The 13,837-nt window shown below is 33.9% G+C and overlaps 1 protein-coding gene across 1 annotated transcript in view; it reads right to left on the bottom strand.

Annotated features, from left to right (window-relative positions):
• Window positions 1-790: 790 nt before the first annotated feature.
• The window catches only part of LOC124366708 (acidic mammalian chitinase-like), a 102,612-nt gene continuing 89,565 nt past the window's right edge, over window positions 791-13,837 (bottom strand). The window contains 1 exon segment of the mRNA XM_046823307.1: window positions 791-1,027. Within this exon segment, the coding sequence (XP_046679263.1) occupies window positions 791-1,027 (237 nt within the window).

Raw genomic sequence — 13,837 nt, 5'->3', positions numbered from 1 at the left:
TCAGCCAAAGATATTGAAGTAAACCAGTTGTCCATTGTAATATTCCGATTTGTTCCTGCAACTAGCTCAAAAATTCGAATTATTACGTCCTCTGCAGACTGTGACACATTGAAAGGTCCTAGAGGCTGCTTAGCCACATAAACTTATAAATTACACACATGCATGGTTTTTGCACAAACTAAGGCAAAAACCTTGATCCCATATTTTTCCTGGTTTACTTGGAATGTAAATCTTGAATTGGCAGTTGCCTGTAAACTTGAACAATTGTTCGTCAACAGTGCAATACTCACTGGGTGTGAAGAACGTCCTAAAATTCTGCACAATTACCTCAAAAAACGATCTAATAGGTGCTAGATTATCTACAGCTTTTCTTTGTGGACGATCTCGAATATCATCAAATAGCATACACCTCATTAGAAAATGAAAACGATTTTCACTCATTGTCAAGTAAAAAGATTCTACGCCACTTCCACGATTATTGTCCCAAATATGCTTTGTGTGTTGCCCTTTAACTGCCCAAACCAACCAGAGAGAAGTAGAATTCCTATAAAAGCATGAATTTCAGTCTTATATATTGGTCTTGCATCTCTTTCACGCTCAAATTGGTCTTTTATACCTAATATGTAAATGTTAGTTCCATTTACTATCATTTCTATAATATCATCATCAAAATATAAATTAAAACAATCAATCTCAGTTTTAGTGTTCCGAGCCTCACCTCTAGGCCCGGGCAATCGCAACACAATGTTTGATGCCCTTTGTACGAATGTTAGATGGATCAAGAGGACACTTATTCCACTTCATCACTCTCTTCTGTTTGTCCTTTTGAATAAAAAACATTACCTAAAGGAGTATTATCTTCATTATCACACTCACTCATGTCCTGTGGACTGGAAGGGGAAGTAGGCGCCATTTCTGCATCTTCTTCATGGGGTAAATGGATTTCTTCTTCCACATGATCTACTTCTCCATCATCACTGTCCACGGCAACACAATCCTCCTCATCAGAACTTAAAGGATTGTCAAACTCATCAAGAATATCTCGTTTGGTCAATCTGGCACACTTCGGATTTACTCATGACACAAACAACCGCGCGGGCTACAGTTGTAGCCCAGATCACTTTGAAGTAAAACCACACGGACACCTTTACTCTATGCAGTGCAAGAGCACACTGACTGGACTGAGCAGCTATTGGTTTGAAGGTACTGAGGCTCCGACCCTCCTAGGAACACATCACTCCTAGTAGTAGGTGAACAAATTACACTGGGCTACACATGTAGCCCGCGCGAGCTACCGCAGGGTTAGTACAGTAAAGATCTACATTTTATGAACTACAATCAAATTTAACATTATTTAACAATTTTAACTTATACGAGTATTTATATTGTTTAGTAAATATAAATTTACTATATACTGCATAAATGACTAATTTACTCTATTTACGTCTTTTTACCAACAATTGTTTCACAATTGTAAATAAAAATTATTGAACAAAGCCGTTAACGTTTGATAATAATTAACTCTTGATCTCGTAGGCCTTCTTGACATTGTGATTTTATATTTCGGCAGTGACGAAAATGGAATGGATGTTTGCAGAATTCTATTACACAAAAGGAATAAATACAAATATTTCAATATGTTTTATGAAGTAGGTGAGAGTTGCATTTTTTTCCTAATACCAGAGGTAAATTTAAATTTCATAAAATATCTTCTTTTAAGTCTACTCACGCATATATATATATTACTATTATATAATATATTACTATTATATATACTATTATACAATAATATATATTATTTTTGCATGGGTTGGGCAAATAATAAACAAACGCACATAGGATAATTTCAGAAACAAATTTAGATTATAAGGCGTCGACTGCCTGATTCAGAAAGTAGACATTATTTTGCTTTGTTTCATACATTAAGATATATATATATTATATATATACTAGCAGACCCGACAGACGTGTCCTGTACAGACGTCTTTAATTCGAAAATTGTAAACTTTGATTAATCTGTAACAATCTGGGCTGTTTTGATACAAATGTCTATTAAAAAGTTATTTACAATATCTAACTTCATGACATGTACATTTAATCACACTTCCACCAACCGATAGTGTGTGAGTATAACATAAGTGATGTGAAATGTAGAGGATGTTTTAAATGAAAACTTACTTAATCTGAAGGTAAAAAAGATGAAAACAAACTATTTTATAACAGGTATATTTTTTCAATTTACAACTTAATTTATCGGTTTGCCATTGAATGTACAATATTTTTTTGTTAATCCTTCAGGAGTATACACAAACAAATTAGATGATTTTCCGATAGGGCTTGAAGTATAATAAGTGGCCTCCATCACAATCGAATTATTGATATTGGGGGGGGGGGGGTGGGGGGGGGGGGGGGTGGGGGGGGGGGGGGGTGGGGGGGGGGGGGGGTGGGGGGGGGGGGGGGTGGGGGGGGGGGGGGGTGGGGGATATATATATTATACTATAAATACATATATATACATAAATATATACATAATATATAAATTATAGTATATAATATATTACTTAATTATATATAATATATATATATATATATTTATACTTTATATATAATTATTATTGAAAAAATTAAATTATATTTATTAATTATGACGCCATTTTTGAGTAATATTTGGTGTTTGTGGGTAAATGATATATAAGATTTAAAAAGTAATGATAAATTTTAATCTATATCCAACATTTTGTACCTAAAAAAAACAGCTGAAAAGTGAGATATGTTACAATCATTGTCAAACAATATGGTGCTGATAAACAAATATATTGTACTGTTTGCAAACGTTTTAAAGAAAACAAAAGAGATTTAATTAGAATGAGTTTGGGACATATTACAAAAAAAACAATATTTTCAAGTAATTTTTCTCATAATTATGGTATTAAAAAGTTGTTACAACATCCAAAAAGGATCACATAAACTACACAGGATACTATACGTCTCTATACCTTCAGGATTAATCTAAGCTACCTTATGATTTGAAGGGGTAAGAGAAATGAGATATAGAAAATTAATCCTTCTAGAATTATAAGTAGTTATAAGTAAATCAAGATAATCTTTGTTAATTGGAAGAAGAAAGGTTTAATAAATCCTCTGACCTCTGGTGCGGAGATTTGGTAGATACAACAACAACAGTCCTCGACCGTTAAAAGACATCTCCTAATTTGCACAGGCGACATGTCTTTAAAACGTCCCACACACTGTTTTTTGTTTCTTAGTTGTGAGCAACCAGTATACCTTTTTTACCCTGTAACGTATCTTATTTTATCTTGTGCTCCAAATATTAATAATTCTTTTATTTTATATAAAAAAAATACAACAATTAATAGATTTGAATTTACTTTTAGTGTGCCTGAATTTTGTCTGTTTGAATTAACTATTGTATCACTATCTTAGAAATTGGTTAAGGTGATAACAGTTATAGCGATCAAGACAAGTTATAGATAGTAAATTGTGTTGAACTGTAAGTATTAATAAATTTATAACTAGGCTTTATACGCATTAATGATGGGAAGAATTTTAAATGGAAACAGGATTTTTACTGGAAGTTTATATTTGGGTGGCAAGAGGGAATCGGGGGTAATCGTGAGGCAAGTTGCAATACAGACAATCTGTAAACACTACGTGTATGAGTATCTCGCATTCGTTTCTCTTCAAAATTAATCAATTAAATTTAAATTTACTCTAATCTTAATGCACAATCTCTATAAATCGTGCGGAATCAATAAAAACACCACACAAATTCAAAAATACTGAAAACTTTTAGCTATAAATTTTAGAGGAGAGTTTTTTAATCCTTTTTAATATTGTTTATCCTGCCCAGTATACATTAAAATAAGAATTTGAAGGGCCAAAAAATACTAACCTTTTCATGAACGTGTATTTAATTGCAGTTTGTTAAGATACAGGATAATATTTAATTCGGACGACCAATAAAAAAAACTAAAATATATCGGAAGGTTATACTGTTTGTTAGTGACATACACAAGACACTACAGTGGCCTACTCCATTTTAATTGAAGTTGAAATGTGGATTGTTAGACTTAATGGATACCCCTTAGCGAGTGGTAAATAAGTTGAAAATGAAAAAGAAGAATCATTTTCCGAGTTAGAAAATTAGAATGAAAGAATTGTTATTTTTAACATCTAAATATGTACAGTAATGTAATTCTTGAAAAAGGGAAAATATTTGAGACCGTAGGGAAGAATACAGAACTAAAACTGCGTTTTATACTCGTAAAAACACAATACTCTAGTAAACAAATGTACTTGTTACGCCTACACATTTTGTACCGTATAACGATGGCTAATCTCCAAAACACTATTTATCCTAAATAACCCTTTCCTCTCGTCGATAGCAAAAACTAAAACACAGATTAGAATGTTAGTGTATTTATTAAAGTGAGTAATTAATTGCGTAACAAGAGAATAAAATTTTAGACGGAAAAACCCAACCACTAACTAAGTGCCGTTAGGTTAAAGGTTTCATATACTCGGAACCATTGCAGATAATGCATTAATATTTTACATGTAATGTTTAATGTTACATGTTATATAAAATAGATACATATGTTTATGGTGTAAACGTTGTATTAGTTATTATATAATTGGACTGCCAAATAAAATTAAGAAGAACATCTTAAATGAGACAATAGGACACATAACTATATTATGAATCAAATATGTATAATATTTCGTTGAAATTTAGTTCTATACTTAGTAAATCGTTTATTAAAAAAAAATTTATAAATAAAATGTGTCTTTGTTGTATCTACTATAATTTGCGTACTTCATGGTTGTTACAGTTGCAATTTGTTTCGTTTTTGTTATTATAGTTCAATAATCTGCTTTCAAAGCAGGCTTTATTTAAATTTTGTATTACAATATTGCTAACCTTAATGAAAACATTTAGAGTATTTAATCTAAATCATCCCATGCATCCAAAAGAAAACTTTAATCGAAAAACAATTTATCATTAAAAAAATTTGAGCAATTTTCACAGCAAGAACTTTACACCAATGCATCTTTTAAAGAAATAAGATAATCATATATACTCTGAATACATACACATATATAAAATTTTACTTTTTTAATGCATATAAATGGTGGTAGCAGACTGAGTATCATTTTTAAGGTTAGGCCTAAAAATTCATAGAATAGTTTTTAAACGTTACATTAAATACCAACCGGGATCTCAGAAACAAACGCAAGAACATAGTAGTTTGGTATAACAGCTGAAAACCTTGTTGTCACATAAAGTTTTTCATAATATTTTCCCATGTTACACGGAGGTATTAGTGCAATATGTTTCACAGGTGTAATAACATAGTCATGGTGTCAAATTGGAAACCACGGTTTAATGAAACCTAAATTTATTGAAATAACAGTTTTTGGGAAAATTAAGAGTTTTGAACTCGTTTTTTTTGTAGATATTGACAATTATTTGTCCGTTGATTCCTGTCCAGTAATTCCTGTTTTTAACTCTTTCGTTTAATACTTTTTTAAAATTAATAGTATACAAAAATGTATATAATAGAAAACTGTGCACCAAAATTGTCCGTCTGGCATTCGAAGTGGTGTTGCAGAATTGCTCGTAAACCATCAGCAGCAGTGATGTTGAGACTAGTTCAGTAGTTTTTCAAGAAGTTTTTAGTGTAAAAGTGGCAAACAGTTTTGCGTGTGGGGAGTAGATGAAGCAACCAACCTGCATTTGACTGTTAATTTGTACAATTATTCACATTTGACCTGATATCCAGCATAAAGTCTTCATAATTTTTAGATTAGTATACTTTATTTATAACATAAAATATGCTGTCTTGTGTTTGTTTTGTTTTTTGCAGCTTACACTCCAAAATGATGTGACTGAAAAAGGTACCTGTTCCATATATAATCTTCGAATATGGTTTTATCTGGCATCAATCCTTAAAAATATTGAAATTAAAGTCTAGTATCCTAGGACTAATGGCAGGATACAGGGTTACATTGTGGTAACTGTTATCCAGATAATGAGATTAACATCCCAATCCTTTGATCACACTTGGGTGTTGTTGAGAGCTACACAAACACACACACACCACACACACACAACACACACACACACACACACACACACACACACACACTCAAACACACATACTTTTATATATACATTTATATATATATATATATATATATATATATATATATATATATATATATATATATTAGATATGTTTAGTTTATTGCATACCATGCTTATAACAATAACTATTGTTGTTACAACATTTTACGTAATTGTAGTTTGCTATTTTTAGGCAATTACGTTAATAATACGACATACACATCACTTTTTATTGTACTTGTACAAACAGAGTTGCATGTTAATTGCGACGAATGCCTTATCTCGAAAGGGTAATTTTGAAAAGACTTTATTGTATATTCAGGGTAATTGCTATAGTCAAATTTGTCAGTAAAATAGCACGAAGTAATTATATTGTAGGATATAACCTAAACACGTTTTATTCTACGGACACTCTCGAGAAACAGCTTAACCTAAGCAATGGTGAGAAGTTACATCGATATGTTCCACTTGGAAGCACTGAATATGATAACTCTGTAACGTATATTACTCGAATACTATTCAACTTGTGTATAATATTAATGTTATTAATTGTTTTTTCACGTCACATACTCTTTTATCATAGATCAACCTACTAGCTCAGCGTTAACGAAACCTATTACTCAAGTTATTAGTCTCATTGTTAACCTAATAAAGTGACAAAGTCTTATTCGTTAAGCACAGAATCTCATAGAAAATTTCACCTGTTGATTTTAAATTTTGCATTACATTTTATTAATTGTATAGTCCAGAATGAGGTATGTTATGGTGGATATCCAACCACTAAATTTAATCTGCGTCATGGAAACCCGAGCACTCAGTTATGCTAGCCTGTCCCCTTTGGTCTGCTAAGGGGTAAAGACACTTCATTATTCACAATTATGTGTCTACCTGCAGGATATTTCCGTAATGGAAATAAGCTGTAGACTCGAAATTGTGCATAGAGCTTCAATGAAGCATGTTACGCGATACGTGGCTTGGCGAAATCCTACCTTGCATTATACAGTAAAAATTAACCATTTAACGGTTGTAGTGGTATATGAATGGAAGGGAAAGTGGATGTTTGTATTTCTTAAGCTCTATATTCAATCTGTAATAGCGATTCTGACCATCAAAATATTCATTAGAGGTGGTAAAAGTCTCCTCGAGTATCTGTAGAGTCTCTTTTCTCCGCATAGTGATACTAAGTGGTTCTGTTCCCTCGTGTGAGTTAACAGAATTCAGTGTTGTGGGTAATATCGCTCATTGGTAAAATTTACTTCATTTTCCTTTATTTTCCATTCCGATATTTTGTTTACGACTTTTCGCAAGTCACGTAAAAATTGCTCCAAAATAAATAACTGTGATATATTATTATTTGAATAAACCGTTATTCTTCTTTGAATAAATTAATTAGTTCAAAATAGACCTAACCTATCAACCAATTCGTGAATTGACTTAGTTTACGATAATTATGAACATAGTTTGAAATTAGTATGAAGTTAGTCACAAAGATGTATTATATTATGTTCCCTCTAGATATATAAGCATTCATAATTTGTCTAGTCTGCACTGGACTGCAAGTATAATATATACTGCAAAACGTTCTAACTACCGTGGTAAGTTATATATTATAATATCCTTAACTATAAGGTTTTTGCAAGTTCATGTTATAAATAAGATCAATTAATTTCAAAACCAACCTAATGTAATAAGTTTAGTTGCCCATGTACGTAGTTTAATAATATTTAAAAATCACAAAATTAAAAAAATACGGCCTACACAAAGTTATTAGAAGACTGAATATTCTTTCTACCTTCCACAGAGTACAATGTAAAGAGCGTGAAGTGAATTGCTAATACTCAGTAAACAGCTACTTATTCACGATAGAGTGGCCGTGCTTTGGTCTGCATACTACTTTCATTTCAATCCACTTTTTTCGTTTAAACCAAGTTTGAGGACGTTAAGTTCTACGTTTCCTTTCACTGGTAGGAACTGAATCAGAGTTACCCTTCCTGCCGTCTAACGTGATAAGGACTAAGAAACGAGTATAGTGCATCTTATCCCTCCTCAAGTCAGATACAGCACAACATTTTTACAGAACGCAGTTACTACCCATAACTTTTTTAACCCGGGAAGTAAACGTAAAAAAGAAAATCAATACGATAATTATTTCTATTAAGGCAAAAAGTACTGTTATGAAAGTTATTCAGCAGGAACAAGTTGATTTGGCCACGTCAGTTGAGCTCTGTTATAATAACAATTAAGGATCTATCAGAGTCTATTAAGAAAAGCAAGACACGAGAGTCGATATGTGTGTTTAGTGAGGTTGGTGGTGTGTTAAAAACGAGAACATTAAATTAAGTCTAAGGTTCGTGATTTAGAACGGAAGTTAAACGATCTTGAACCAATACCTCACACCGGGAACAATTTAGTACAGTGTGAACGGTTATATTAGAAGTAAAAAACGAAGTGGTATTAAACGTGATTAAACGATTGGCGATGGCAATAAACTTCAAGGACTGGTCCACAAATCTTGTGGATGTTGCTCATCGGATGGGTACAGTAGGCGAAGATGGTGAAAGGCCTATTATAAGTTAAATTTATCAGCCGACTGGACAAGAGATGAATTTTTACTGAAGAGAAAGGCTAAGAAGCACTTAAACGTGGCGGCTGACTTGGGTTTATGCCAGTGAATCTAGTATCTATGTTAAGGGAACCTTGTAGTCAAAATAATAAAAAAAATAAATAAATTTTATAGTTTTATATTTTTTTAGATTCTTAAATATATTTCCGAGCATTTTGATATATAACACTTTGATAACTAATTTGAATTTACACTTAAAAAAATATTTAAAAGAATGCCATACCGACCTAGATTTTCCTTACCTCTCAAATCTCACTTAGCCATCGTGTCAGAACAATATAATATATATATATAAATATATATATATATATATATATATATATATTATAATATATATAGGTGGTGGTGACAGCTCTGCTTTTTCATCTGTTGAGCAGGCCAAGCCATATGGTGTATAGTATCAAAATCAGTAAGTTGGAGTGTATAAGGACACGGACCAAAAAGGATGGGTAGTTCGTTTACGTAGATTGCATCAGATAGTTTACTGATGCAATTATTGACAGTATTCAAACAAATTATGGTAAAGCAATCTGAGACAACCTTGAAAATGTTGATAAATCGAGAAAGGCGGTTGTAGGCGATATATTTTCATCTGCTTTCGGACCGACAACTTCCCCAGCACGAACATTGCCCAAAGGGTGAATCGTCACGGTGCAAATACCAAAAGTGCCTGTTTTCAGGTGATGAATATACCCATAAAAATGCAGTGCCTGAGCCTATTATGCTGGAAATAAAACATATTTTTAAGGACCTTTCAAATACACAATTTTACTTCAAAAATGTCTTTATGGCCGCACACAAAAATCCCAAATGAGTCATTAAATAACGTCATCTGGACGAGAATTCCCAAAAACAACTTTGTTTGAATAAAAACATTAAAAGTTGGAGTTTTAGATGCCATAATTGCTTGTAACTGAGGTGCTCTGGGTAAGGTGCAAGTTATTCAGAAAGTATGTGGTAATGCTGGAGAAAATTGTTAGTGGCCTAAAACAAATTGATCCAAAATAGGGTTTTTAAATGCCAACAAAGCAACCTTCAGAGAATGCTTTAAAAATAAAAGAAAACTAAAACGAAATGCCAAAAAGAAAAAGGGGAAGATATGAGCCTGCGGGGCTCAGTTTGGATAATTTATTTTTTGTCTTTACCTTTTCTCCCAACCTCGGCCACTCCTTGTCAGTCGGTGGGGGAGTCACGCCGTCAAGTATTGATTTTCTGCCTGGTTGGACTGTTTTGGTTGAGGTCAGCTGGTTGACCTTGACTAGTTTACTCGACCAGCTGTTCACCGGAGCCACCGGCTACTGTTCGGAGCGGTCAGAACACGGTTCGGAGAAGCTACTGTTTTTCTGCTGGCTGTTCTCTGCTCTTCCCGTTTCCCCATGGCTGGCCTAGCTCCTCTACTTTTGGCAGGTAATTGGTCTCTCTCACCTTCTTAACTTATTATTTTGTTTGGCGGTTTTTCTCTCCCACGCAGAACATATATTATCGTAGTTATAGTTAAAATAGTATTTATATATTATTTTTTGTAACTTGTGTTCCTCGTGTACGTTGTTCGTGTCGCAAAGTGTTCTTTCCTGTCTTTCGTACGTTTCTAAATTTTGTTAATTAATTATCTTGCCGGTTAAGTTTATTTATATTTTGCGCGCCGTGCTTTCTAATTTAAATTTATTTATTTATTTATTTATTTATTTAACTTCCAACGGTCAAAAGACCCAATTTAACAACGGGTTTACAGTTTTACAAGTTTTCTCAAGATGACTATAGTACTTATAAACACAGAGGCCCACAGCCAAACATGCAATTGGACCTTTAAACTAATTTAGGTGCTAAGCCCTAGCTCAAGCACCAAGCCAAAACATGCAGGGACACATAACAGCCAAACCCTTATCAACAATAACAATAATAAAGCTAATGAATTTACAATAAATATAACTATACTAGTATAAGGTTAAAATAAGAATCTACACTTATATGGTAATAAATATTAACAGTATTTAGAGTAACAAAATAGAAATCTATAGAATACATAACAAATTTTAACAACGATACAAAATAAATAACAAAAATTATAATAAATATTTGGGGATCGTGAATAAGTAAATAGAATTTGGAAAAAAAAAAAAACTAAATGAAACATGCACCATATGTTTATACTAATAACTACAGTTTTTGATTGCCGAATACAGATTCCAATGCAGTGCCCTCCAGTCCAAAAACTATCTTTTGAAGGCCTCCTCACCTGTACAAAACAGATCAATGCGTCCGGCAAGCTGTTGGTCGCCAGCAGCTGGAGAGCGAGGAAAGGTGCTGTGGAACAAGTACTGGTCGAATACTGACGTCTAGCGAAAGGATGGGTGTGGAGCGCAGTGTGTCGAGAAGTGCGGAATTCCCAGCTGACAAGTTAGATCAGGGGGCATCAATGTTCCGAGTTTAATCAGCTTCCTCAGGAACAGTAGGTTCATTGATTATTCTGAATGTGATCCGTTCGGCGAACGGAATTTATTTATTTAGTATCACCTTGTTTTTATTTAGTGTAAGCGAGACGGTACAGACTTTGCAAATTTTTGTGACCTCGTGTTTTTTGTGTTGCGTGCAAAATTGGGTGGACAACATTCATGATTTTCATTTTATTGTTTAAATTAATTGATTGCCTTATAGTAGCGTGAACGGATTATAATTTAATTTATTGTTATTTTGGGAAATAATGTACTGTTATTATTTGTAAATTATATAATTATTATTAGGCCCTACCTTACACAATTCATATTTTAAAATAATAAAATCTAAATTATTGTAATATTATAATTAGAATGATTAAAATCCAGCGAATTATAGTTACTTGTAAATGTTATCACCACTTAATCATTTAGTATGGCTGTTTCTAGCCAATGTAATATTTAATGTTGTCACCCAAGTAGTGTATCTTAAAATACTTTGGTGTTTTGAGTTATTTTTAGGAAACATTTTTTCAATACTTAAAAAGGTACTGTTAGTTACAGATCGTTATTTTTTAAATTTGTTAAATTTAAATATTTTATATATACTTTGTGGCAAACATAATTAAGTTTTTATTATTTCTCAGGTTACAATAAACATTTTTCTAAATATCTACTGGTTATGTTTTGGGCTTCATTAGGGTCCCACGTGAGTGCCGTCAGCGGGACTGGTGCGGCGAGTCTGCCCAATGAAACCACTGAAACCAAAACTGAATGCCCGGTGCCCTGCCTAGCGCTCCTGTACCGGCATCCAACCGGAGTGTTAAATGTGCTCATATTCCATTTTCATCTGGAACAAGGTTTGGATCCAAAATGGTTTTTTACTTGTTCTTATACTGAACCTTGCGAGGATTGGGGTGCAGGGAGCGCTGCCAGATATTAGATCTGGAGGAGGGGCCAGTGTTAAGACTAGTGTGTATTTAGTTTAGTTACATGAACTGAAGGGGAGGATTTCATCTTTAATTCGGATTCGTGGAGGGCAACTAAGCCCCCGCCTCCTTCCGAAAATCGGCTTTTAAAAATGCTTTTTTTTCTTACTTTTTGGGGCTACAAACCTGAAATCACAAATTACTTTTTAAAAAATAGTGGGCCTAGAAAATTCTACGCAACCTTTATCCCTCCCCTCAGTTCATTAACACTTACCAGTTAAAGATAATTTTTCCTACATGCCGTACCTGAAATTGGTTATTTATATATCAAATTCTCTATATTATATTATTTATTTATTATGTTATTATTTCTATTTATTATGTTTATTGTCTATATTTGGAATTTATTCCTTTTTGTTATTTAGTTTTTAAGTTATAACGCGGTGGCACCGTGGTGCTGAAGTAATTGTATTTTTTGTATAAAAATGCTCGCCACCTCTCTTAATTATAAATCACGTTCCTCGAAGTCGATTGTCTCTCTTTGTCTCTCTTCCCACTAGTGGCAAATGTGGTTTTTTTTATGCTTTGCTCCGAGTTTGGGGAGGGGCGCGCTTCCGAGACCTCCTGTCTATTTCGCTTACTCGGGACAAAATGGTAGCAGAGCTTGGTTACGTGTTTTCTTACCCTCTGCGGGCCCGGGGTTTTTGTTTTGGTGGTGAGAGGGATGAATCGAAATTGTTATTTTGTAACTTCCTGCGCCTGTGCCGTCTCGCTGTGCTTTTTTTCGCGCCGATCGACAGGAAGTGTGTGAACTTGTTTATTTATTTTTCTGATTATTGTTAAGTAGAGAGAAAACCCGCCCGGATCTTGCCCCGCGCTCTGATTGGTCGAGAGGGGGTCACGTGAACCAAGATTGGCGGCGCCCATGGTATCACGTGATCAAAAAAAAGTGGTGTGGGAGAAATTCCCTCATGTGCCGGGAGAAATTTCCCCTGCATTCACACCTCTTATCCTAGTGTTTTGGGGTGTGAATTTCTGGGGATGTCCAAAACCTGTTTTTTCTGTAAAATTCGTGATTTTTGGGTGTGAAAATCGGTGTTTTTTTTCGGTAAAATCGGTGATTTGTTGGGTCCGGTGAGGGAGAAACGAGGGACGGGAGTGGAATTCCAATATGGCTGCGCCCATGATGAATTTGGCGGGAACAAGTAGAACATCACCCTCAAATTGTGGAAATTTGCGGGAACAGTAGAACATAACCTCAATTGTGAAATTGGCGGGAAACAGTAGAACATAACCTCAATTGTGAAATTGGCGGGAACAGTAGAACATAACCTCCAAATTAGTGAAAAATTGGCGGAAACCGGGAAACATAACCTCAAATAAACAAAGGGCGGGAAAAGTAAACTAAACAGAGAGAAATAAAGGACGAAACGTACCTTATAATTGTGTGATTGATTTAGAGCTGAGCATAGGGGTTTCCAGGAGTTTAAATAAAACAATTTTTTTGGGTAAAAAAAACTAATTAATTATACTAGTTTTCTAAACAACTATCCACATTGGCACTCTTCACTCCCCGCCACACAGATAGCAAATATTTGGTGGGTACGTCATCAGAGGGAAGTCTGTAACATAAATAGACCATGATTAGAGCCAGTTCTGAACAAGAAAATTTCCGCGCTTCCCCCACTGGCTGGAATAAGCGCCG

This window comes from Homalodisca vitripennis, chromosome 7 (genome assembly GCF_021130785.1).
Source record: "Homalodisca vitripennis isolate AUS2020 chromosome 7, UT_GWSS_2.1, whole genome shotgun sequence".
NCBI lineage: Eukaryota > Metazoa > Arthropoda > Insecta > Hemiptera > Cicadellidae > Homalodisca > Homalodisca vitripennis.
This window is presented reverse-complemented; position numbering and strand designations above follow the sequence as displayed.